Source organism: Cladophialophora immunda, assembly GCF_000835495.1.
Source record: "Cladophialophora immunda strain CBS 83496 unplaced genomic scaffold supercont1.2, whole genome shotgun sequence".
Lineage (NCBI taxonomy): Eukaryota > Fungi > Ascomycota > Eurotiomycetes > Chaetothyriales > Herpotrichiellaceae > Cladophialophora > Cladophialophora immunda.
In genome coordinates this window covers 6,766,388-6,791,874 of record NW_015622542.1, presented here as the reverse complement: position 1 = coordinate 6,791,874, position 25,487 = coordinate 6,766,388, and the positions used below count along the sequence as shown (strand labels likewise).

At 53.0% G+C, this 25,487-nt stretch overlaps 6 protein-coding genes across 7 annotated transcripts; 4 read left to right on the top strand and 2 right to left on the bottom strand.

The window, feature by feature from the left end:
* Positions 1–3,870: 3,870 nt before the first annotated feature.
* Positions 3,871–6,049, bottom strand: PV07_04532. Of its 2 annotated transcripts, XM_016391344.1 has the most exons (5): positions 5,847–6,049; positions 5,595–5,797; positions 5,101–5,539; positions 4,484–5,052; positions 3,871–4,387 (listed from the first exon to the last, which is right to left on the bottom strand). In XM_016391344.1, the coding sequence occupies exons 1-5, from the start codon at positions 5,916–5,918 to the stop codon at positions 4,120–4,122; spliced, it is 1,551 nt and encodes a 516-aa protein (XP_016253246.1). In that variant the 5' UTR covers positions 5,919–6,049; the 3' UTR covers positions 3,871–4,119. The 2 variants fall into 2 exon arrangements, with proteins under 2 accessions (XP_016253246.1, XP_016253245.1); XM_016391343.1 differs by having other exon boundaries at positions 5,595–6,049.
* Positions 6,050–6,658: 609 nt separating this feature from the next.
* On the top strand, positions 6,659–9,676 carry PV07_04531 (uncharacterized protein; the record flags this gene model as incomplete). The annotated part of the gene is made up of 1 exon (XM_016391342.1): positions 6,659–9,676. One exon carries the CDS (start codon positions 6,659–6,661, stop codon positions 9,674–9,676), a length of 3,018 nt encoding a protein of 1,005 aa, XP_016253244.1.
* A 1,582-nt stretch (positions 9,677–11,258) lies between these two features.
* Positions 11,259–13,608, top strand: PV07_04530 (uncharacterized protein; the record flags this gene model as incomplete). The annotated part of the gene is made up of 4 exons (XM_016391341.1): positions 11,259–11,759; positions 11,823–11,927; positions 11,984–13,332; positions 13,386–13,608. The coding sequence occupies 4 exons, from the start codon at positions 11,259–11,261 to the stop codon at positions 13,606–13,608; spliced, it is 2,178 nt and encodes a 725-aa protein (XP_016253243.1).
* Positions 13,609–14,204: 596 nt separating this feature from the next.
* On the bottom strand, positions 14,205–16,177 carry PV07_04529 (uncharacterized protein). Its single transcript, XM_016391340.1, has 2 exons — positions 15,972–16,177; positions 14,205–15,576 (listed from the first exon to the last, which is right to left on the bottom strand). Exons 1-2 carry the CDS (start codon positions 16,094–16,096, stop codon positions 14,385–14,387), a joined length of 1,317 nt encoding a protein of 438 aa, XP_016253242.1. The 5' UTR covers positions 16,097–16,177; the 3' UTR covers positions 14,205–14,384.
* Positions 16,178–16,269: 92 nt separating this feature from the next.
* On the top strand, positions 16,270–18,201 carry PV07_04528 (uncharacterized protein). The gene is made up of 2 exons (XM_016391339.1): positions 16,270–16,629; positions 16,685–18,201. Exons 1-2 carry the CDS (start codon positions 16,447–16,449, stop codon positions 16,901–16,903), a joined length of 402 nt encoding a protein of 133 aa, XP_016253241.1. The 5' UTR covers positions 16,270–16,446; the 3' UTR covers positions 16,904–18,201.
* A 3,324-nt stretch (positions 18,202–21,525) lies between these two features.
* On the top strand, positions 21,526–24,448 carry PV07_04527 (uncharacterized protein). The gene is made up of 4 exons (XM_016391338.1): positions 21,526–22,015; positions 22,069–22,166; positions 22,219–22,998; positions 23,052–24,448. Exons 1-4 carry the CDS (start codon positions 21,653–21,655, stop codon positions 24,196–24,198), a joined length of 2,388 nt encoding a protein of 795 aa, XP_016253240.1. The 5' UTR covers positions 21,526–21,652; the 3' UTR covers positions 24,199–24,448.
* The last annotated feature ends 1,039 nt before the right edge of the window (positions 24,449–25,487 follow it).

Here is a 25,487-nt window from a genome sequence, read left to right as displayed (position 1 = left end):
TCGTAGTAGTGGTAGAGGAAGTCGTACTAGTCCAGTCCTGCCACGAAGAAGAGGGCGTCGTAGTAGTGGTAGAGGAAGTCGTACTAGTCCAGTCCTGCCACGAGGAAGAAGGCGTCGTGGTGGTGGTAGAAGAAGTCGTACTAGTCCAATCTTCCCAGGTCGTGGATGGTGTGGTGGTTGTGGTAGTAGTCGTCGTCGTCGTTGTCGACGTTGTCGAACTCCAATCAGCCCATGTGCTGCTGTCTCCTCTTCGATAGATATTTGCGGCACTTGCCAAGCTGGCGATAGCCAGCAGAATGGGAGATGATCTCATGTTGAAGGAGTATGTGCTTTGCGGGGCAGATGATAATACAGAGAGACCGCGAAGAGGGTACAAACTCGAATGCAAATGTCGAGAGCCTTAGCGAACGAGCTCCGTGTACTCGGTACAAAGCGAGGGATGGCCGGTCGAATGACGGGAATGCAATGATGGAAGAAGAAGAAGAAGAAGAGAGGTGCGGATGGGAGATGGATGGTTTTGTAGTAAGTTTGCGGCCGGGAAGGGACCTCTCTCAAGCTACTTCAGCTATGGATTCCGTCATGCGAGCATCATACCTATGAGGATGCGAGGAATAAATCGAAGTGCTGGGGAGGTGGCGAGACCAGCGAGCATGCAGCATTGTCCCATACCACCAAGCCTGTTCCTCTCAGAATCATGTCATAGCCGTGGTGGAGGGTGGATAGTCGAGGTGAACGCAGTGGAGACCGCAGGGTAACAACCGAGTTTTCCAGCCCGGTAGAGTCAACCAGAGTGGAGCTTCCAAAAGGCCATGCCAACCGGGTCAGCCTGGGAATAGCTTCTTCCATGGAAAACGGGCTAGTCTGAGGCTGGCAGCTGTTGGCCTGGTAGTCTGGAGGGTCCGATCGCGAAATGTCTCTGCCACATTGACCAATTAAGTGAGCGGAAAGGCGAACGAGGGGAACGTCTGCCTGCCAACCTCTTCAACTGGATGCAGAGTCCTCCATAGTTGCATGCACTTCAGGCGCCAGAGGAAGAGGCAGAGGCAGAGACAGCCCGACCGGAGTCGTGTGGCTAGCTGCCATGAGCTTACTGTTGACCATCTTTGGAGTAGTCGTGTCTTCAGCCTCACGCAACCGTCCCAAAAGATTTCGCAGTCGGACAGGACTATACGAGTAGTCCGTAGGCTGTGTAACCATGTGGAAGGTCGAGAACCGAGTGACTAGCTACTCCGTAGGGAAGGGCTGGTGTGTCCTGCCTCCTCTTGCGCCAAAGCGTGGGAAGAGCACCGTGGTGCAGGGATTTCCATGGTGGTGGACCGGCTCCCATGAGGCCAGAAACTATCTGGGTTCTGGGTGATTCTGCTCATCAGCCGACACACCACACGCTGAGCCTGCGACCCATCAAAAGGGCTTGTTTGTCCTCGATGCTCTCGTAGCGTGATCGTGATCGCATGACAATGGTATTCTTGAGACTGCCGAAGCCACCGAAGACGGTCGATGCCAATCGAAGCCACTCGTCGTAGCTTGTCACTGGCGCAGGACTGAGAAAAGGTTGGTGGTCGCTAGGGGGGAAGTGAGGTTGGGCGTTGCCAGGAAGCTGTCACAAAACTTGGACGGCGCCAAGGGCTGCATGTCTCACTTTAGCGGCCGGTGGGGTCAGGAACAATACTGTTATTGGCTACCGGCTGCATCAAGCTTTTTAAACCGCCAGGGACCCATCCCTGTTTTCCCACGTTATCACGACCTCGCTCGGGGAATTTCTCACCCTCTGCGCCCAGTGGCAGAAGCTGTGCAAGCCTTTTCCCTTCCCGCTGACTCCATGTTCCTGCCTCAGTGTCAACCGTATCCTCCATTTGTATCTCAGTCGCATTCTGGTGGCGCGGGCGCCGAAAGTCTGAAAATCCTTTATCAGGAACATTGTCGGCTACCGCATCGGGTCGAGTTGGGAAGCAATGTTGCTCGACACCCCATCACTTGTCCCTGTTCCGACTCTTGGTGCCTTGTTCTGGAGGCTGGCCTTCGGCGCTGCGCCATTTGCGGCTAGAAGGAGGAGGGCGTTGGCTGGGCCGTTGGTCACCGGCGCCTGCCACTGCTATTTCGATTGGCGGCCGCTTTGAACCTTGATGCGCAGCGATTGGCAAAAACACTAGGCGATAGGCGTCGAAGCTAGCTGATCTTTTCCCTCCAGCTCGGCCTGGCCAGCAAGAAAGCTGTTGAGAATGACGGAATTGACGTGCTTTGGGCTCGCTATGAGCTGTGCTTTAGCTGCGCTCCAACAGTTCCCCACAACTCCGGACCGGCTTTCTGGATGGTCAGGACAGCCAGTCACAGGCACCTTATGCAAAGCTCCCCATCAGGAATCGCATCATGCGCCCCAGACACTCAACCTTCAAGTAGGCCGCCGTGCCACATGGCCCACTGAACAGCCGTCTCCAACCTGCATTATTGGTGCATGTTGGCAAACCAACTTTGCTGTTTTGTATGCGGAACTTGGTCCACCTTCGGCAAAAATATACCAGACTGGGCTGGAGCAATGGATTTTTCACCCGTGGGTCACTAACCTCTCTCGTATTCCATGCCCTCCTGTGCAACAATAGAGCTTCACTCATCGTCGATTTGAGTCTGACTTAGACTATCAACCGACACCCTTCTCGACACCTGGTTTTCGCAGTGCTATTCCGTGCTGACGGAACGTCTGGCTTGGACACCTGTTGTCCTCCGCTTCTTGCACACGCAACAAGCGACCAGGCTCAACTTCGGCTCAGTCTCGATGAGGGTTCACCGCAGGCGACCAGGCGACTCTCTGAGCAGCTCGGTGTACCTTCTATCTCCATACGAGTTGGTGTCTTCTGGTCTTGAAGGTCTATGTACAGAGTGCCTCGGGTATTCCTCGCAAACAGAAATAGACATCCTTATGTGTACTCCTGACTTCTTGGTTCCTGTGTCGGAGAGATGCGCTTCTTTGAGGGAGGAGTATCCAAGTTCTGGGATTGCTGAAGGGGTCCGAACTCGGAACGGGGAATCTTCCACACGGTGTTCGGCGCGCCTTGTCTCATGGCAAGTTACGAGATAGACGGCTGCCAGTGGCAATGTACGGAGTACTTCCCTCTTACTACGCCTCCCCACAACATAGCACTAGTGAAGCTTCCCACCCACGGTATGCTTGGGAGGGTGTTGAGGACCTGGCTACCTTACCCTGCAGAGAACACCTCCGCAGCACACCTCAATACAAATGGATACCTGCTTGTCCAACCGGAAAGGGTCAACTGAACCGAGACAGGTGTGGACGAGATTATTTTATCTAGTGTTGTTAGCCCCCGGGTCTATCTGACTCCTCAACAACTAACAGCACAATCCCCGCCAGGTTCAATACCCTTTTGATAATGTGGAACGAGGTATGTTCTTTGTAAGGTTAGAATGAGCTGGCGCCCTGAATGTCTCTCCCTTCCTGGAAGATGGCTGCTTGTAGATGTGGGCCCTTTCTACCTCATCCATAAGGTATACATGTAGGTAGCTGTAACCGACGTCCACTTGATATGAGACGATCCGTCAGGAGTTGACTTTATTGAACATGACATTAACCTTGTTCTGCATTGAGCGAACTAGCCTAGGGTTTGCAACAAATGTTTGTAGAATGGCCACGCTGCAATACCGTGTCGTCGCGCTTTGGTTTGCGTAGCGAAAGGATTTGCCATCGTAGTCAAGAATGTCCAATGCCCCAAGGTTGAGTGAAAGGAACTCTGTTCCCACCAAGTCTGTATCAACGAGGTCTGCGAGCCGTTGGGTGTCATAGCAGCTTGGAAAAGTAGCGCCTTCCACAGGGGGATCAGAAAGCACACTCGTTCCGTGTATAGTATGCAGGAACTCGTGGTAGCTAAAGACGACTCGCTTACAAGGTGGCCTCCCTATCAAAATACGAGTAATAGTATAGATACAAGGACAAAGCACTGCTTTTATAAAATAGGCGAAAAATCTACTATGAATGAAGAAGGCCGCCCTCGATCTATCAAGGTCGATAGACGCTGCACCGGACCAAGCAGCGGTCGGACAGGGCACCACTAACTTCTCAAGCCAGGTCGATCTCTCGTATTGAATGTCTTTTATGCAACGACAGAAGCTTCACTCATCGTCGATCCCAGAATCCGATCCGGACTCCCATCCGATGCTGTAATTCTGGGCCATCTGCGTGAAGTCGTTGTAATGCGCCTCCCGTTCTTCCAACGGCATCAGGCGTGCGGTCGCATCTCTGAGGTCGAGAAGCCGGCCCTTCATTCTCGTGTTGCATTCCAAGGCCGCCGAGATGTCCAGCCCGCTCGGCCTGCGACTGGTCGCGAAGAGAGTGTCTGGAAAGGTGTCCAGCAGCGGAAACTGCAGACTGGTTTGGAATCTGAGCGTGCGTCAGCCTTTTCTGTCGATCCATCTTCTTTGGGGGGAGATGATGCGCTTTGGGTGACGGAACATTGAAGCAAAGGTATTGACTCACATCTCTACCACGCTCTCCTCGTTTAGTCTTCTCCGAAGCCGCTCCTCTGGAGTCAGGGTCATGGGCCGCGGGTTCGACTCGAGGTGGTCACGCTCACATTCCACTTGAGCAAAAGTATGATTCCACCTCGCGGCTGAGGGATTGATGAGACTCGGGCTGTAGTCCAGGTCGAAATGCGACGGCGCTGGCAAATTAGGCCCTTGATTCTCTTCATGCCCATTCCCTTGTACCCTCGCCGCCCCGTTGGAAGAGTGGCTCGTTCCAATGTTCGAGCTCGTGACACTTGCATGAAGCTCGAATACATTTTGGACCCCGTTTGTATTCAAAGTATCCTCCAATAGACTCAATGTGCCTCTTTTCCCGGCCTCGGCACGGAGCCTTGTCGGCAGCGTGACAGATTCAATGCCCGCGCAGAGCAGTGCGGCGCTCACCCAATCAGAACCACTGTCGACATTGACATATCGAGGGAGAATCGAGGGAGGGGCAGCAAGTCGGACGTACGCTGATGCTTGCTGACCAATTGACTGGAGGGTTTTGGCGGCATTGCACGCTCTTGCCGACTGCTTTTCCTATTCTTGTTGAGCAACTTGTCAGCGAGGAAGCTGGTGAGGACATACCCTAGTCACTCTGGAACCGTCCTCTATGCCCCAGACCCAAATACTTGTCTTGCCAAACTCGTCTCTCACATTGTCGACGTACTTTGCAGCAAACCCTCCCCATGCGTCATCCGCCGCGGTGAAGAATTGAAAACCTTGCACTTGGTCGCACTCTTCTACGAAAGGTCTGACATCACGGTCAAGCAAATCAAATTCCTTGTCCAGACTTTCGAACAAGTCTTCTCCAGCAGACCAGTTCTCAAAGGGCATCAGTTGCGAGTTCAATTCGTACTCGTTGAGCTGAACGATGGACCTGGGATGGTAGAAGACACGGTTGAAGTCGGACCAGTACCTGACGTCCGAGGCGTGGAGTTGCGTGGTTGGGAGACCAAGATCCAGGTTCTTTTGGTACTCGGATGGTTCAATGGCCTGCTCCTGACGCCGGGCGGTGTTCCCGTCCCTGGAAGTGTTTTAGCATCGCACTCAACCGAGCAGGGCCTCAAAACACAACATACCAAAGCCCCGGAGCAGGATGGGAGTCTCCCGGAATGTCATATAATGCATTGAATTTACGAAGAGTGCCAAACCCACCCTTCAGGTCATAGATTATCGTGCGCGGAGTGAAGGTCTCCGAGCCATCGGAACCAAGGCCTGGCCGAAAGTGAATGTCCGAGTTGACCAGGGGCTCCTCATAATCAGAGTACGTGAAATAGGATTCCTTTGCACGAGAGTTAGACCGGCCTGTGGTACAGTCGAGGAGAAGATACCTGGGCGTTCCAGAAATGGGTCGCCAGATAGTTACTTTTGGTCCCAAGCTGAAGAGTGATGATTTCATGCATTTTTGGCGCAGAGGATCATTTTGAAGTTGAACAAGCCTTGGACGTGCAACGCCTTTTTGCGAAAATAGGAATAAAAGGGTCGACGCTTATTGTATTCTAAGAGTTACTGATCGTACGACACAGGATGAAAGTTGAAGGCGGTGCATGGTCGAGGCTGAAGACTGTGGGGTGATGAGAAATTCAGGCTGCGATGTCTGACCGCCGGTTATTTATGGGACAGTGAGAGCACAGGCTGTCATTCATAGATCAAAGGTGCCCTTCATTAATAAGAGGCATTAGTCTATCTTCAGAGGTAGCAGCGGCCTGTCCTCTATCTGTACTATTAGCTATGTTCTAATAGAGCATCCGCCTTGTTGTAGTGAGTACTCAGTACTTTCCAGCTATGATAGATATGGCGTCTATTCTGGTGTCAGACTGTGCCACTTATTGCCAGACTGGGCTCCACGACTCGTGTATTTAAGGCTGCATGACTCGGGACTCTGATTTTCTGGACAACTTGTTCACAAGCCTGATGTAGAGTACAACGATGAGCACGCGAGCATCAGAAATGGAAACGGTGTCATAGACGGGACTTACCATTTCACTGTTAAGTAACTCCTACCACACAAACTCCTGCTTGAGCATCATTCTGGAAATGTGCTCGCAAACGCCCATCAGCAAATTATCCTTCCCTTGAGTTGACTTGGATCCGACCATTACGCCCCTTCAAACTCACAACTTCCTCGACAGACAGACGCACAATGGCTCCGCCTGGACGACGGAAGCCTTCGACTCTTTGCGTTCTCGCACTCTCTCTCCTCCTATTCCTTTCCACGACCGCGCATGCCGCTTCAGCAGTCCTGGGGATAGACCTGGGTACGGAATACCTGAAGGGCGCCATTGCTAAACCTGGGTCTCCAATTGAAATTGTTCTATCAAAAGACTCCAAGAGAAGGGAGGCAGCGACCCTTGCCTTCAAACCCTCCAGAGCTCAGTCGAAGGATGACGATGCCTACCCCGAACGCTTGTATGGAGGAGATGCGGTGGCGCTCTCCGCAAGATTTCCGAGCGATGTCTATCCCAATCTGAAGACTTTGTTGGGCCTGGAATATTCTGCGGAGGCTGTGAAGAAGTACGCCACTCGATATCCCGGGTTGAACCTCGAACCAGTTTTGAGAGGCAATGGAGGGGATCAGGACGCAGGAACAGTGGGGTTTAAGAGCCAGAGCTTTGGGACCAAGAAAGACGAAATATTCATGGTGGAAGAGCTATTAGCGATGCAGTTGAAGAACGTCAAGAGCAATGCGGAAGCCATGGTCGCAAAGGGTGTATATGTCACTGATGTGGTCATCACACACCCTGCGTTCTATACCGCTGAGGAGAAGCGAGCAATTCAGTTGGCTGCGGACCTAGCGGGATTGAGAGTCTTGGGTCTCGTCAGTGACGGACTCGCTGTCGGGCTCAACTATGCAACGCATCGGACGTTCGACAGCGTGACGGATGGTGGTAAGCCAGAGTACCATCTTGTCTATGATATGGGTGCTGGGTCGACAACGGCAACCGTGCTCAAGTTTCAAGGCAGGACAATCAAAGGCCCAGGCAAGCGGAATTCCACTGTTCAAGAAGTCATCGCACTTGGAGTGGGATTCGACTCGTCACTTGGAGGGGATTCTTTAAATGACGCCATTGTCGAAGACATCATCTCCCAGTTTCTTGAATCTCCGAGCGCAAAGAAGTTGGGACTTGACAGTGATCAGATTCGGTCTCATGGGAAATCAATGGCGAGAATCTGGAAAGAGGCTGAACGGATCCGACAGCTCCTCAGCGCCAATGCGGTTTCAACCGCGACGCTCGAAGGGCTTTATGACGATGATATCACCTTCAAGTACAGCCTCACCCGAGATAAGTTCGAAGAGCTCGCTGCAGATCACGCTTCACGCGTAGGCTCCCCGATCGAAGCAGCTCTCCAGTCGGCTGGGCTTCAACTGGACGACCTCGACTCGATCATTCTACACGGAGGAGTCGTGAGAACCCCATTCGTGCAGAAGCAGCTCGAAAAAGTGGCCGGCGGATCATCAAAACTCAAGGCCAACGTCAACGCTGACGAGGCTGCGGTCATGGGAGCAGCTTTCAAGGCTGCATCGCTGAGCCCCAGCTTTAGGGTCAAAGACATTCGCGGCGCAGATGTCTCTGGTTTCTCTTTTTTCTTGAAGTGGAGTGTGGAGAACAAGGAAAGGGCACAGAAACTGTTCCATCCATCCTCCCAAGTTGGAGCTGAAAAGCAAGTGCCTATCAAAACCCTGGAGGATCTCACCCTAGGCTTCACGCAAACGGTCAAGGAGCTCGATGTGCCTGTAACCGAGGTCGGAGCTTCGAATTTGACGAAATCGGTGGGTGAGCTGAAGGAAAAGCATGGCTGTGCGGCGGCGAATATAAGCACCGTTTTCACTATGCGGTTGAGCCACGTGGATGGATTGCCGGAAGTTGTTTCGGGATCTGTTAGCTGCGAAACCGAGAGTAATAAAGGTGGGAACGTCATCGACAACGTCAAAGGGTTGTTTGGCTTTGGCTCGAAGAAGGACAGCGATCAGAAGGTCGTCGGAGACGAAGATCCGGCTGAAGAGACATCGGAATCTCAAACTCCCTTGCCTGTGTCTGATCCAACAAGTTCCGGATCGACTATGTCGTCCACTTCGCCATCACCCGCAGATTCGTCTGCCTCCTCATCCTCCTCCTCAACGACTAAACCCACCAAAGCAAGCAAGGCCACGCCATCAATAGTTTCAATCCCGCTTGCCTTGAAATCTACCGTCGTCGGACTCAATGCTCCCCCCATTCAGATTCTACCTCGCCTTCGTCAGCGTCTCACTCAGTTTGATATGTCAGACCGGAATGCCGCTCTCCGAGCCGAGGCTTTGAACACCCTCGAGGCTTTCACATACCGAGCGAGGGACTATTTAGAGGACGAGAAGTTCATTGCTGCTTCGAGTGAGTCAATTCGAAAAGAATTGGAAAAACAGCTGTCGAGCATCTCCGAGTGGCTATACAGTGACGGGCTGGACGCCAAACTCCAAGACTTGAAGGACAAGCTGAAGAACCTCCATGGTCTGGTTGACCCTGTATTGAAGCGCCAGGATGAAGCTACAAAACGGCCTGATGCTATCAAGGCCTTCAAAGAAGGACTGGAGAACTTGAATGGCATGATCACCATGGTGGAAGGAAGCATCAAGCAAGCAGCCGTGAATGCGGCTTCGAGCGCAAGCGAAGCTGCAGAGTCTGCAGTCTCGAGTGCCTCAACGAGCTCGTCTACAGAAGATGGAGATGACCTCGACGAGGACCCCTATAGCAGCACGTCAGCAGGCGAAGCAATGCAGACAGACGAACCGCCGCCGGTCAAACCATATGAGTACACGAACGAAGACCTTGCAGCTCTTACGACGAAATATGATGAGGTGAAGAAATGGCTCGAGGAGAAACTTGCCCTCCAAAACAAGCTTGGGCCACACGAAGATCCTGCCCTCCTGGTTGCCGAATTGCAAAACAAGGGCCAAGAACTACAGAAGCTGGTTTCGGATACTATTATGAAAACAATTAAAATGCAAGAGATCCCAAAAAAGGGCAAGACAGGGAATGGAAAGAAAGGCACAGGGAAGGGAAAGGTCAAGAAGACCAAATCTTCCAGCTCGAGTGGCAGCGAGACCTCCAAAGCGAAAGCTTCATCGAGCTCATCCTCGACATCGACCGCCACGGCGACGAAGAGCGTCAAGGATGAGTTGTAGACCTTAGTGTTAAAAAAAGAGGGTCTTCTTTTGCATCAATACATACGAGCCTCATCATCACCATCGATATTCTGAGCCTTCTACAGCCCAAGGCCGTGTTTATTGGGAGAAAACATCGAGCCAATAGAAGGAGCAGTCCCAAAGACACCCATGTGAAAGTGCCACCCACTTGTCAGCCGCACACAGCTGTGTGATCGCCTGGGTTCCGATGGAATCCCAAGTCCGACGGTTGACCCGGCCCTCTCTTTCTAGTGGGGCATTCATAGGGGTCCGGCCACATGTGTGTCTTATGTTGCGGTAGATCTGTTCCGTTTGTACATACGTGGTAGTAGGATGGATCGACTAGAACATCCGGAACTCCCAGAGAAGGCTGAAACATGAGGGAAGATAGGACAGGCGAAAGTGGGCGAAAGCCTCACGAACGCGAGACGCCCTTTCTTGCGCCCGTATCCAGGCGTCGAAACGTGGGAGGATGAAATTGTCGGGACTGCACATTTGTTCAAAGGCTGAAACGAGCCAGTTTGATTGGATTGGGCCGCCGAGGACGCAGACGAGCCTTGAGCGGGCGACGGAAGATGAAGGAGGGGGCGGTATGTCAGCCCTATCGACTCTTAGCATCTGCATCTTCCCCAGTAGGATCTTACCACCATGTCTTGGTATCTTGACGGTTGGGGGCATCGAGGCGACAGTTGAGAAATGGACGAGCTCAAAAGAACAAAACGACAGAGCATCAACTAAGGTACATGGTGGCGTGGATTTCACCGCTCTTTATCTGTTCGTCTCACTGGCATCTGGCAAAAGAAGTCAGTGCTTGTCAGCCCCCAAAATCAGCCTTCAGATACCATTAGGCATCAGACAATACGAGACGTGCCACCTGGGGAGCCACTAGAGCCCACTACTGGCCCCTAGCACCAGCCTAGATGCCCCCCCATCTTGGCCACCACCTTTCACCTTCTGTGTCTGCTGCTTGCGATCTATGACTGATGCAAGGAGGCAAGGTGATGGTAGACTAGAGACGTGCAATTGCCGGGCCCGCAGCAGGGTGCCGCGACCCGGTGTATCATGTCTTTATTGCCTGAAGGACGGTCAAGGGGATTGAAATCCTTCGTATCTCAGCCTGATATTTAGAGGGCGAGGGGGCCACTAGTGTTCTCTTAGGTGCCCAATACCCCCGTACCATTACGCATCGTTACGGGCACCGTGGCCGCCGCTTAGGTTGTTCTCGCCTCTTAGTCTGCCCGCCCTCTTCAGCGCAAGCAACACAGCCGCAGCCGCACGTCCCTCTTTGCTTCTATCGCTAACATACCTCTTCTTCAGCTGTCTATCCAGTTCTCAAACACCCTCGTCTTGCTCGTCCCAGCGTTGCACTACCATCTGGAATTTGGGTTCTGGATACCCCTCGTCATCGCCCCAGACCAGTGCTCCTTCCTTCGCTCAGCCACCAGTCTCACTCGCCTTACCAATCCAAACCACCCCGTTCCGACTGCTGTCAACAACCAGAAAAAAAGCCCACAACTACAACAAAAGAACCTGACCCCGTGCACTCGCTCTTTCCCTCGCTCTACTATTCAATGTCGATGTCATGAGCTCGCGCTTCAAGTCTCTAGGCTTCGGTTCCAAACGAAAGAGTAGTGCCAATATCCAAACCGCTTCAACCACCTCCACCTCTGTCGCTTCACCCAACGGTTCTATCTCGAACGCCACGACTCCTCCCCCTCCTCAAAACTCTTCACAAACCAGTCTGCCGCCCATGAATCCCAATCAGCCGGGCGCGCCTGGACGTCCTCCTAGCTACTCCTACAATAGCGTGCAAGGACGCCCTCAGTCGCCAATGCCGCCTACTCAGAACCAAATGGCACACCACCCTGCTCCCATCGATACCAGGGCCGGTGCCTATGTCGGTGGTGCTCCCCAGCTGGGTCCCCCACAGCCTCCAGGGTACGGCGGCGCATATGGGCATCAGACTATAGGGCCGCAGCCGGGTATTCAACATATGGCTAACCAATACCCGCCTGGTGCCCGTCCCGCTGAAGTTGAAGGCGCAGGGAGGAGCAAGGCCCAGTTGATCGTCGGCATCGATTTTGTAAGATTTGCCCTTTTCAGGATAATTCGATGGTGCAGGTAACTGACTGCTTTTCTTGTTTAGGGCACCACTTTCTCCGGTGTGGCATTCGCCTTTGCGACAAACACAGAAGCGAAAGAGGATATAATAACAGAGTGGCCAGGTGCAGGCAATCAAACGAAACAAAAGGTGGGTCGAAGTAGACACCCCTCGGAGGCGCCGTGGCGTGGGACTGACATCTGTAGATTCCGACGGTACTATACTACGATCAATATCAGAAAGTCGTCGGATGGGGTCCCGATATTGCGGACGCCCTAGCTCCCACCGGCTATCCCAAACCAGGCGTGCAAAAAGTCGAATGGTTCAAACTGCAACTCATGCTCTCAGGCAACACTTACATAGACCCCATTAACCTACCCCCTCTCCCACCTGGGAAGTCCGAAATTGATGTGGCTGCCGACTATCTCTTCAAACTCCGGCAAGCTATGCGAGTCCAGCTGCAAAAGACGTTGGGTGAGGTCTTCAACAGAGAAGAGCGCAACATCCGATACTTTTTGACCGTCCCCGCTATTTGGAACGATGCCGGTAAAGCAGCTACCAGAGCGGCCGCCATTCAAGCTGGATTTATTCGGGATGAGAACGACAACCGACTGACCCTCATCACTGAACCCGAAGCAGCGGCCATGTTCTGTTCCAAGACTGGTCTGCTCAACCTCAAAATCCATGATGCTGTCCTGATTGTGGACTGTGGCGGTGGAACTGTCGATTTGATCGCGTACGAGGTCGAGGAAGAAACTCCTTTCACTGTTGCCGAATGTACGGCTGGTAGTGGTGACTCCTGCGGCTCGACTGCTCTCAACCGAAACTTCTCCAATATCCTGCGCGCAAAAATCAGGAAAATGAAGTTACCTGACGGATCGAAAACGGCGGGTCGAGTGTACGCCAAATGTATTATGGACTTTGAGAACAGAATAAAGGCCGATTTCCGTAACAACGGCCAGAAATGGGCCGTCGATGTTGGTATCGAGGCTGAATTCCCCGAAGCCGGCATCGAAGAAGGGTACATGACGTTCACCAACGAGGAAATTCTTCAATGCTTCGAACCCGTCGTCAACAGAATCCTGGAACTTGTTCGCAACCAAATCATTGCTATCCAGGCGCAGAACAGATCGTTACAGAATGTTCTTGTGGTGGGTGGTTTCGGTGCATCCGAGTATCTCTTCCAACAGATCAAGCTCCACGTCCCTCCACAATTTCAATCCAAAGTCGTCAGACCCATGGACTCGGTGGCTGCAATTGTCAAAGGCGCCGTCACGGCAGGTATTACCGAGCGCGTCATTACTTCCCGTGTTGCGAGACGACATTACCTCATGGCGACTCTCCAGCCGTTTAAAGAGGGCCATCATCCCGAACAATATCGCGTGCCCAGCCTTGACGGCAAGGATCGGTGTAAATATACGAGACAGATCTTCGTTCAGAAGGGCGAGAGAGTCAAGATTGGTGAGCCCGTCAAAGTCTCGTTTTTCAGACAGGTCGCACCAGGGGCGACGTTGATGTACGAGGATATTCTTTATGCATGTGATGAGGATGTTTGGTAAGGTTACTTTTCTCCTACTGCTTGGTGTTTACCAGCTGACAGTGCAACAGCCCCGAATATACCAAAGACCCACGCATCAAGGAAGTGGTCACGCTTACTTCGGATTTGTCAAGAAAGAATCTCGAGAAGGACTTTGAGCGAATGGACACTCCACAAGGCACATTCTACAGAGTGTACTTCGATATTTACCTGACTTTGGACGGTTCCGAATTTAATGCCGAGTTGGTGTGTCAGGGTGAGGTGATGGGAAGATGTAGCGCAAGGTTCAGATAAGGAAACGGAGTGAAGCATGGATATGGCTCGGAGAATGAAGATAATTCCAACAGCAACAGTGGAACCGTGGCAGTTCAGGGAAATCGACAAGAGACAGGAGTGATTTAATGAGCGTCGGGGCCGAAGACGAAGTACGAAGGAACGACAGCGGCGGCAGAAGAGGGAAGTTTGGGAATGTCCCTGATGCTGGTCAGGCTACACTTTGATGATTGCTGATGTGGAGATGATCACAGTGTAAGTACGTTGCGCTTGAGCTGCATGGATTTTGAGGATTGACGATGGTGTCGTGGGCACAGTGACGTTGAAACGACGTAAAGATCAAGAAGGGAAAAAAAGCCAGGAGTTGCATACTATCCATGAGCGAACGCAATGAAACCTTTTGAGAACGCGAGATACAATAAATCAGATGGGTCAAATCAGATTTAGCCTTGAAACCAACAATATATATTTTCCTGCAAGGAGATGTGCTATCGGAAAGAGATATGATCGATCGCTATACGCGACGGTAAGAATTGTCAGCCTTGTCTGAGTGTATCCAGTGCCCGAACCAACCTCCAAAACGGCTTTAAGCACTCGGGTTATCCATCTAGATATCGGGAGCTCCTCGTCGGGGTAAGCTGGTCATATCTATATAAATGGTGATATCTACAACTCCTGCGGGATGAAACACGCATTTTGGCTCTTTGATGGCATCGACTGTGGATAGATGGAATCGCGCATGTGCTGGAATCGATCAGAAAAGGGACGAAAGAGGTCGACGTGGGGTCGAATAACGATCAAGCAGCTTTCCTCGCGACCCAGTGGCTGCAACGGTACCGATTCTGCAACAGGCTGTTCGGGTCCTGAATGTAGCCTGAATCAGCGGGAAGGATCTCGTGCGTAATCACGTCAAACCCCATGCGTGAAACGAGGAGGATGACTTCCTCGTCCGCGAGTTCGAAGGATCCCGGTTCGCCGATCCCTTTGTCTTCGAAGCCGGGCTTTGGCTGGCTTTTGGAGCCAGGTCCGGGATGCATGTTCTCTTCGCCCGCTCCGTCGTCGTCCTCGGCGTCGTCTTCGGCGGTGCTTCCTCCTGGCGCACGATCGTCAAAGTGCCACAGGAGGGGGCCGATGTTGATCCACACGCCGCCCACCGTCAAGCAATTCCGCACCGTCTCGATATAGCGAAAGAGATTTGGGGCCGTGTCGATGAAGAAGAGCGACACCACCCCATCGAACGTCTCCTTGGATTCCGGGGTGGAGTAGGAGAGCACGAAATCCCCCGCGGTCATGTTCATTTCACCCACCGGTAACCCGGCGGAAAGCCGGGCGGAGAAGGCTTCGCCGGGGTGGACGTCCGGAACTGTGTAGCGTCTGAGCTGGTTGGCTCGAGAGACGACGTTGGTGAATGCATGTGCAAAGGGGTAGATCGGGTACTGGTTGGCTTGTTCGGTGCTGTTGAGAATGAAATTACTCGCGAGCAGTTGGTGATAGGAGATCTCGTTGCCTGTCGCCTGAAAGCCGCGCAGGGCGAGCTCAAACAGTACGCGACCGAGTCCGGCACCTGGCAGCAGGAGTGATGGAGGCTGGCTATGGGGTTGTACCGCGGGGAGATTTGACTCCAGGTCTGAGAGTATCGTCTTGAGGAGCGGCTCGACCTCGAGAGTGAATCCTTCGTGAGTCCAGTCCCTGTAGAATTGACGGATGGTAGAGTGAGCTTTGGAGATGTCGTTCGGTTTGGCCTTGCCTTGCCAGTTCATCTCCGGGTCTTTGGGCGGTTTCTCCGGAAGCTCAAATGCGCCTAATCCCAGGTGAAAGATTCGGTCTGCCAAGTCGGCGTTATGGTCCAATGCATCGTCAACAGCGTTTAGGGCGTCGAGGATCGAAAAGGGGGGAGCTGCAAGCATTTGCCATTGGGCTGACGGGAGAGCGTATAGATTTTGCCGCCTTCGATGCGTTGTGTTGAAGTGTGCGTTTCTCCGGTACTGGCTTCAATCTGGGTCAGCTTTGTTAGTCGAGGCAGTGTCGCTTAGGGGAAGTTGAAACAAGTGAAGAGCCATAGCAGATGGTCGTTCGTTCGCAAGACCATTCCCAGGAGTATCAGGATAAGCCTGAGCGCACAACCGTAGGAAGTGAGGCTGGAGAGTTTCTCATGATCACGCTCGTTGCCTTCATTCAAGGCGTCTTCGACAAGCAGAGCAATGACCCTGTGATTAAAGTCATCAAATATGATGTTGCCGTATCATGTTGAGCGTCCGTTTCACAAAGCCACCCATCAAGATAAGGGCGGTAAACCACATCCCGGTTCAGCCTTGCCATATGCAGGCCGGGAGACCTGGTTGGAGCGCCAGATGCCAATGCGTGGAATTTTCCGGTCCACTTACTGAAAGGAATCCAAGGCGGCGAAGATGACTCGCCGTTCCTGGGGGTCGGCCAGAGGACCTGCATCGTCGAACATTGTGCTGGATTGTGACACGGCAGCATCCTCGGTGTGCTGGGCCGCAGCCATCCCACAGAGGCTTCAGAAGCGCCGGGCAGGAGAATATCTCGTGGAAGATCGGTGACGGACAATCCCTTTGGGAGATTTGATGAGTTTGGTTGCTTGCTACAATAGAGACAATCCATTGCGGGATGAAGTCGAAGATGTGCCAAGCCAGATTTCACACGCAAACAACCAACTCAGTCATTCTCCCCTCGGTGCAACCAACTTACCACAAACTGCACTGCACTGCACCGAGTCGTCCATTCCAAGGATCTCTCCGTGCAACAGCTCGTGTGCATCAATCTCTCTCTCGCTGCCAGGGTGTCATTCCTGCGCAATATCCTTGGGTCCTCGAGTGCCACTGACCCCAGGCAGCCATGGAACCCTCTTTCAAGCCTGTCCACATCTCATTCCCCATGCCCAGGCACCCTCATCTCAACTTCCATGCCCACCTGAGTTTCATGGGAAATTGCACCATGGCTCATTTGACCACCACCAACATCGCTGAAGATGAGAGCACTGTACCGCCAATGGGAAGTTTGGTCTACGCAATGCCTGATGTACGTAAACATTCCTTACTGAGGACTGTTACAGCCTCCCTCTGATGAGTTCTAGATGAGAAACGACCGGAATGTGATCAGCACTCCTCTCGCAACCTCGGGCTCCAACATTGACTACGCCACTCGAATGGCTAAGGTTCTTGCGCGGAAGATGAAACACCCAGTGTACGTGGGCTGCAGCATGGATTTTACTGGCATGACAGCCGAAGAGGAAATGGAAGGCTTCGCCGCCGCCGTCGATCAGATAATGGAGAGGTGGGACTCAAAATCGTGAATCCGCCGTGGTCCCCTCATCTCCTGTTGGGTCAATGTTCTAGAAAGCTGTCAAAAGAGGTCCCCGATATACAAGGATCGGTATCCTGCGCCCCTACGTCTCATTGGGTCGGGGACCAGACTTGCGCAAACAAATCGGTACTATTCCTTCCCGCTGCTGGAATTCGGCACCTTAGAGCCTCATCGACCATCCTGCACCAGCGCAAGAACCTGGAACCCGTCACTAAATGCCTCCTGATACCCCAAGATCGTCGCTTAGGCCCCTCGGAACCTCTGTTGGGTGAGAGAAACACCTCGAGATCGATCACCGTCCTTCGCCAATTTTCGGCAGGGTTACCGGTTGCGAGGAAACCCCGGTGGGCGATTGGCACTGGAGGCCATCTCCCTGGTTAAAGTTGCTGATCGAAGCTTGGCCCTGCCAGAGAGCAATCCCCCTAGGAACTGGACGCGGATCACACCTGATGACACCACCCAGAACCCTGGAAATTGACGGTCCTCAACGTCAGTAGAAACTAAATTGGCAATCATCAAACAAAAGGTCATAGTTTAACCCTCCCCACGGAGCTTACACGTCAACTGCCCATTGTGACCTCTTTTCAGAGAAGTCTGGCTGGAGGGTGAGGAGGCCTGCAGCGACGCTTCTCCTCCTTGTGCAGGGGCTTGTCTCAATAATGGTTCTATGCACTATCTTAACTTTCGGCGAGTGGCCGCGTTGACGTCTCGAAGGGATTGACCACTTCGACACGTCTTCACCTCCTCAACTCTCCACACATCTCATCATGCCGATCGTTTCCTCATACTCGAACAAGCTCAAGAACGAGTGTTTCAGTGCGCCCGACACAATGTAAACAAACTTACTGCATCATCGGCCCAATTCTCTGCGACCTCCACACACTTCTAGAAGGCACCTCGAAGTAATACTCCGTATTAACTTCTCGAAAACGCCCAAGCATGGGTTTATCTAGTCCGACACATTATCGAACCCACTAACTCGCTTTAATTGAGTCATCCATTACTTGGGTCAGATGACAGGGGAGGAGACAATCACCGCCTCCTTTGCTGCAGCTTGTCGATCCCTCACTTCAGTTCTCCAATCCTCGGCGTAATGGGTTCTGCCCTAGGTATTAGTCGGTATATGTCAGATGCCACCAGAGGGCCTACTCGGAACACAGATCCAATAACCACTACGTGCAGGAACCAATAAACCCGCTGCGGACAATTGTCCTGACCAGGAATGGAACAGCATAGGGAATAGATCGGGCGATGTGGTAAAATTAAGAACTTTTCCCTAAACCTTTTCGATATCTGAGAAGCAGATTGGATCTGCCAAATCCGGTCGCCGTCATGGAACAGTTCGACTGCGTCATGCCGTTTGTGAAACTAGTTGAGGATCTATTGAAGACCAAGGAAGGATTGCAATGTCGCTCGTTGTTCGTTCGACTCTTGGACCATGGCCACAGCGCACGTCAGGTTGCGCCCTATTTCAAGATTTGGCTGGGACTCGCCGAACGTGATGTTTCACGGGGAGAACGGAAAGAGTGGTTGGGTTCGAAACACCCTACGACAAGGTGCGCCTGTATGATCCTTGCTGCGCGAATGCGGGACTCAGATGCCAGGGGAAATCCCACCTTGGTGCATTGCGAGCTGCGAGCTGCGAGCTGCAAAGTCGATCCTGTTTGAGGGTCGTGTAGATCCGAGGGCTAAGTTCATTTCCAACGGCTTACCACTGGGACTTGCAACCGACTGGATGGCGTTACCTGGGGGGGGATCCTTACCTCCCAGACCACCCTGGCTTGCTGGGTCTCTGGCGTTTAATCTAAGTTCCAGGTCTCCTCAGCGCTGCACGCTAGTGCCAGAAACCAGTCTTCTGGAACTATTGGCCGTTTCCATCTTGCTCTGAGAATCTTTTGCGCCACCAAGCCGAGAGATGAGCGGCAGGTGCTCGCACGATCCTGAACAGAAGAGGAAAACGGTTGGGCGTTGGATGCTCCCGCTCATCCTTTTGGGGGAGAGACACTGCTGCACATCATTGCTCACACGGTAAAATGTTGTCGATGATTCGCCCTACGGACTCTGCAATTCCGTTAGGTCTCGGGCCTAATTCTGCACCTCAATGGAAACAGACAGACATGACGGGGTTGACCGCCACAAACACCTGGGACCCAGGATCAATTATCCATTCCCAGGCTCTGCAAAGTTACGACTCCCAAAGGTACTCCGTACCTGTGGATCCTCAGATCCTGCTTTCCGCCAGTGATCCGTTACTCCTCCCACTTTTACTTAGTATCCTACGGTGCGAGTTGACTGGCCACCACTGTCCTACCCCGTCCTTCGAGAAGAGACGGAAGTCGCTGTGAGGTTGACTACGGAGGTATCCTCACCCCCACCTGGAATCTTGCATCTGCAACAGCTTTTTCTCGGGGCTTTCGAACTTGCAGCATTAGCTTCAACCAATTCGTCACGTCGCAGATGCTCCGGCTCCAGAGGGAATAGACGCTGGAGCGAGTACTCCGTTCTGGTCTTGGGGACTTGCCTTGGGGGATGGAAGCCTAGTCAACAGAGATGAGGGTTGACGAATTGGGGAAGGGGGCCAATTTTCAGCTTTGGGGACTAAAACACTCTCCCGGCGAAGGGCCCCCATGCTCCCAGCATTCATGCCCCATGATCGACGACGCAGTGCCCCCCTGGCTGATGGCTGGCTAGAGTGACGGCGTGGGTTCGACTTTCTCCGTCACACCCATGCACCATCCTCACGCTTAGATTGTTCATCTGTTTGATGCCAGTCGGAAGAAACGGAGAAGAATGGGCCACATTCGATCACACTAAAAGAATGCAAAATTGGAAAGCCGTGCAGCACTGGGCCACAAGGCAGAAAGATAGGCACGAGTAGTAGAGCCAGCTTCAGCCAGGAATCATGCGCTCCTCATGTGGACCGGTGGTATGTTCCACTTTCGTCTCCCTTTGCGCCAAAACCACAATATGCAGATTGTGCGTTTCGAAGGAGGGAGAAGGCCTTCAGATGCCGATGATGCCACTCCCCCTCCATAAGGAATAGCACCCTTGCCAGAGGAATCATGCTGCATCCGGCCGCTCGTTTTCTCCGTCTGCTAGAGCAAGGCACTTCAACTCCGGAAAAGAATCTCGTCTCGCCTACAACACGACCGAAATGGCCCTGGTCGGATGTTTCAGGCACAGCGAAAGTCTTCTAGAACCACTATTTCGCCGCAGATGAAGTTCAATAGATGAGCAGGGATCAGGCCCTTTACCTCAGAGCAGCTCGAGCCGAGCCCGGAACAGGTACGTTGGTAGCACCCTTTGTTTCTGATCTGCCTTGCCTAGGGCCGCTTAGAGCTACCCAAGGACAACAGCCAAGGCCTATGATCGTCCTCGGTCCGCCTCCACAAGAGGGCCGCCACACAGGTAGTCAAGGGAACCGTCAATGTCAGCAGCATGGGCGCCGTCATGATGGCTGAAGAACCGGTGATCTCGTCCACTGCCATTCATGCCACGCGTATGACACCATCGATTTGTTGAGAGAGGAGGTGGTCTGCCCTCCCTCCTTCAGCCATGATTCCATGCCCGTCGACCTCTGGACGAACGTTCAAAGCGCTTTTAGAGAAACATGTATCAAATGTCTACTATGTATCATCTACACGTCAAAGTTCCGGGATGTTCTCAGCCTAGACAATCCGAACTGTGGCTTGGGGATGGGTCAAACATTTTCATGGGTCCTCCTGGCCACCTCCCTCGAACAGGGGAACTCTTTTCGAGAATGGCTCCAGCGATGTTTTGGCGCAACCCAGCTAGGCGGCAAGCCGAATGCCGGTCATGCCCCATTCGGCTGTTGAGAACGTTGTGGCTAGCTTCTTTCACTTCGGCTGCTAGAACCGGGGAGGCTCCTAGGAGGCCCTAGCTTTTTCAGGGCTGCGCATCAATCCGAATCTGTTCCCACTCAGACGTGGTTTTTGGCTTTCCGCTGATGTGCCCCAGCATCAGTCAGGGCTGCGGTCAGAGGCCCTCATCCTCCACCTGGCTGAGTTCTCGATGTTCCAGCGGGACCCTTCGATTTCTTCTCTGGCACGCTCCCAACGCCACGCGCACCGGCAGTTCACCCTCGTGCGCCGCTCGTGGACGACATCTCTGACCCCTTAACGGGCCTCAAGTGGGCTAAACTGCAGTGGTTCCCTCTTCCCCCCCTCCCCAATCTATACTTGTCCTTGCTTAGAGAAGTCTCGACGATCTGGCCCCAAATTTCGCTGGTTGCCGATCGACAGATCAGTGGGAAAAGGCGCATGGCTATCGCGAGACCACGGTCGTGCCCACAAAACTCCAGGTTCCTTCTGCCCGCTGGCAGCATCCTCTACCACCGTTCTAGCGACAATTTCGGCTGACCTGACTGAGAAAGTGGCGACCACTCGCTTCGCATCAACTCGCCATTCCTCAGTGGACCAGTAGGCCAAGGTCGGACATTTACCTGTCTCCATTTCTGCATCTCGCTTCTGTCGTTGCAGTAACCTGTCCAAAAAACCCATCTGATTGAGGTGCCCTTGAATCGAAAAGAGAGTCTCTTTTGTTTGTTTGTTATGGATTGAGGGTCCTGAGTGCTGCTGTTGCTTCTGGATCCGGGTTCGGAGAGTGGCGGGCATGTCTCGACACAACGAGAGAACTCGGGTCTGAGTAGAGTATAAGGAAAGAAAGCCCTTTCTCGGATTTCCTGCGATGCCTGGTCATTGTCGATGCGACTGAGACGATGAACGAGTCTTTGCCCGTCTTCGAATCGACGTCTATCGCCCCCTCGGGACCATTTACGATCGCCCATGAGCTGGACCGACCGCAACATCCAAGGCCTTCGTCGTCGCAGTATTTTGGCACAGGACTATTCACACCAGGACCACCCACGATGCCGGTGGTCTATGCTCCTCACGAGATGGACTTTCCCCCTCCGAATGAAGGAGTGTCTCGCATGGGGGACAATTTAAGACCGGGTAGTGGAGCGGCGAGCAGTCCCTCTCCCGGTCAGATTTCGGCCATGATGATGCACAATCCGAAAAGAGCGTACAGACAAAGGAGAAAAGACCCGAGCTGCGATGCGTGCCGTGAGCGCAAGGTCAAGGTTGGTCGAGAACAAAGCCACTGCTGCTGTCATTTCGCTGATGGGTGATCAAGTGTGATGCGACCGAGACAACGAGTTGTACAGAGTGTTCGAGTCGCAATGTTCGTTGCCAGTTTACCAAGGACACGAACCGGCGCATGTCCTCCATCAAGTGAGTCAAATGTCGGCTCCCGATCCCCCACGGCACCTGCTGACCATCTCAGGCTTGTACAGGACCTGGAGCGACAACTACTGGAAGCCCGGCAGCAGCTCGAGCGATATCACTCGGTTGAGCGAAATGCTGATCTCTCCGCCGACCTTCGCGCCGAAACCGCCGCATCGGCCTACGCTGAGTTTCCGTCTATCGGTAAATCGCCACGGAGGATGTTGAAAGCAAGAGCACCTCAGGACCTCACAAGTGCCCGGACGCAGTTGAATGACGTTGGTCGCGGTTTGTTGAAACCTCCAGTCACAGGTGTCCAACCTCGATCACACACTACACAGACTCGAATTTCGGACCTACAGGGTCTGCCTTCGCAACCCGTGGCGGAAAATTTACTACACTACTATCACGAATATATTCACCGTCTTTTCCCCGTCCTATACTGGCCCAAGTTTCAGCGGAATTTTACGGCAGCGACAGAAAGAAGCAACGTGCAGTCACTCCCGACCGACTGGATTGCGACGTTGTACGCCGTTCTCGCATGCGGCGCTCTTGCGACACACGACCGTGGCCGGGTCCCAGAGGCGCAGGAGTACCTGACAAGGGCAATATCCACCATCAATTTCTGGGAAGATGACGTGTCTACAAACCAGGCCATCGTCGCGTTTCTCGCTAGCCTTGCGCTGATAGAGATGAACCGGAAATCTGCAAGTTGGATATGGCTGGGCTCCGCAATCCGCATTGTCCAGGATCTAGGCTTGCACGTACAAGGGGGTCAATGGTCACCGATTGAGGGCGAAATGCGCAAGCGCATATGGTACTCATTCTATGTCTGGGATCGGTGAGCTTCGAATCTTGATCCCACCCATCTTTTTTTTCTGCTAACAAGCGCAGCGTGCTTGCTCTCGAACTTGGAAAGCCGATGCTCATCAACGACGATGAGTGCGACACCGAGTACCCCGAAGTCCTCGACGAAGAACGCCTGATGTCCGACCATATGCACACTCCCCTCGCTCCCAAATTACTGCTGGCCCACGTTCACGTAGCACGGCTGATGGCGCCGCTGGCAAAGACTTTTCGGTCTCTCTGCATCACCAGTGAGGCGCTGGCCAAGTTCGAGGGTCACCTTGGTGAATGTCTGATTTTGTTTCCCCGGCCCCTACAACTCTCTGCCACGACTCCTCTGGATCCATGTATCATGGGTCCGCTTATCTCTTTCCAGAATACACGAATAATGCTTCATCGCCATAATTTGTCCCCATCATGCTCTTCAGAGCAACGAGCTCAAGCCATTGAGCAGTGCCTTCATGCTTCTCGCGACACCGCAAACATGCTCTCCAGGTGCATGATCCCCCATATCCAATCCCATGAGTGGGAGCAGCGGTTTGTTCTCTCTGCGACCACGATGCTATGTACCCATTTGTGGCGGTGCATGCTCTTCTTGTTGTTTCGCCAAGTTTACGACAGCTTTTTCCTCATCCTGAGAGCAGCTGCCACCATCAACGATGCGCGAAGCATCAATATATGCTGCGGGAGACACTTGTCGTTCTTTGTGCGATGTCTGATCGAGAGACTCGAGCAGCCGAGCAACATCGACATCGACCACGACGAGGAGTTGCTCGTCTACCTGTCTGCGGATCTTCAGGCCAGTACGAACAGCTGGGTATGGGGCAACGCCGAGACGGGCACTCATCTCAGCCGCCGTCAAAAACACGGCCGACCCAGGCACCAATTCATCGAACATGACCCACACTCGTCGGGCGCTCAGTCGCCGTCGTGGGACAACATGTTGTCCGAGGAAGAGCAACACGACTGGGGCGGCTGGCAGCACATTGAGCAGTCAGCCAGATACCTCCAACAGCTTTCGGAGCGACTGCACTATCAACAAAAGCCACTCCACGGCTCTCTACCCATATCACCACTCCCCAACGGCCCAGCAGGCCCGGGACCCTCAGGCCCGACATTGCCGCCGATCAGCCCGCCGACCGAAACGACCCCAGATCCGAACCGAGCACGAATGACCATTGCCAACATCATATAGTCGACAGGCTACGTAGGCTACGCGACCAACGCGGCGCCAGCAGTGACATTGGGTTTGGAAAGATGATGAATTTGACGTTAAACGCACACACTCACACACCCATACACAATATGACAATGTGCCTCTGTCCAGTTAGATTGTTTGTACGGAGTACATCTTTGTACATGTCGTTTATTTTTTTTTTTTTGGATTACTATCAAAGATACCCAGCAATCATTTGCAATATACCGCTATAAAAAACAAAAGCCAGCTCTACCCAGTGTTCGGGTCTTGAGATACATACTCGGTCCTTTGCCATGTCTTTTCGAGGGAAGCCTTTCCTCATCTTCCCCAGTGCCTTGGCTTTGTTCTCCCCCTCGGGCCCAAGCGCGAAGAAGAGCTACGAGTAGGCATTTACCTGGGCCCTATTAGCTCCCGAACATCCAGGGCTCTGGGGGGCTAGGCGCCAACTAACTGTCTTGGACGCCACTACCTAGTATTACACCGTGACCCCCTACCTCGTACAGCTTAATCAGAATGCATTGCTCCTCCTCTCCTTCCATGTGTTGCATCAATAATGCAGGACACTTGACGGGGGGCAGTGTATACCAGGAACCACCAGATTTTGCCCGTGTCTGCCTCGAGGACGCCTTGAGGACCAAAAGCCCGCGCGACAAAAGTTAAAAAAGTTCGACCCAAGTGGGAATCAATCTCGTAGGGCACTAGAGCACTAGAGCAGAGAAACCACCCAAATAAACAAATCAATAAACAAACCGGCGGTGATGGCACTGGGTGGGTGGCACGAAAGTGTAGAATGACAAGGTTGACATCAACGGGTCAATTCATGCTGCGGGACGGTCCTGCGCCGTCAAAGAGGGCTGGTCACGTTGTAATACTCGTCGACGGGCGAAACCCTCAATCGGAGTGTGAAGCGGTTTGTCGTATCCTTTCGTTTCGTTCCATATTGCTCCCCTCGTATCAGGAACCCTCGCAGGGTCGGGTCGATGCGTCCGCGCCGACCTGCTTACCTCCAGAATCTCTAACTACTCGGTACGGGGTATGAGGTGGAAATACCGCCCTCACAGCAAGACACCACGTTACTTCGCGATCCTGCTTGTGAAGACTAGGACGCAGGACGTCCCGAGATCTGAAATAGTGTCAAGAGGGGCATCCTGGAACACCGAAACCACTGACAACGAGGGGATTATTTCGGTTCAATTACTGTAGCTTTTCTGTCTCCTTCCTTATACTAAAACTCATATATGCGGATAGAAATTTCTTAGGTCTAGTGACCCGGTTTGGTATGGACC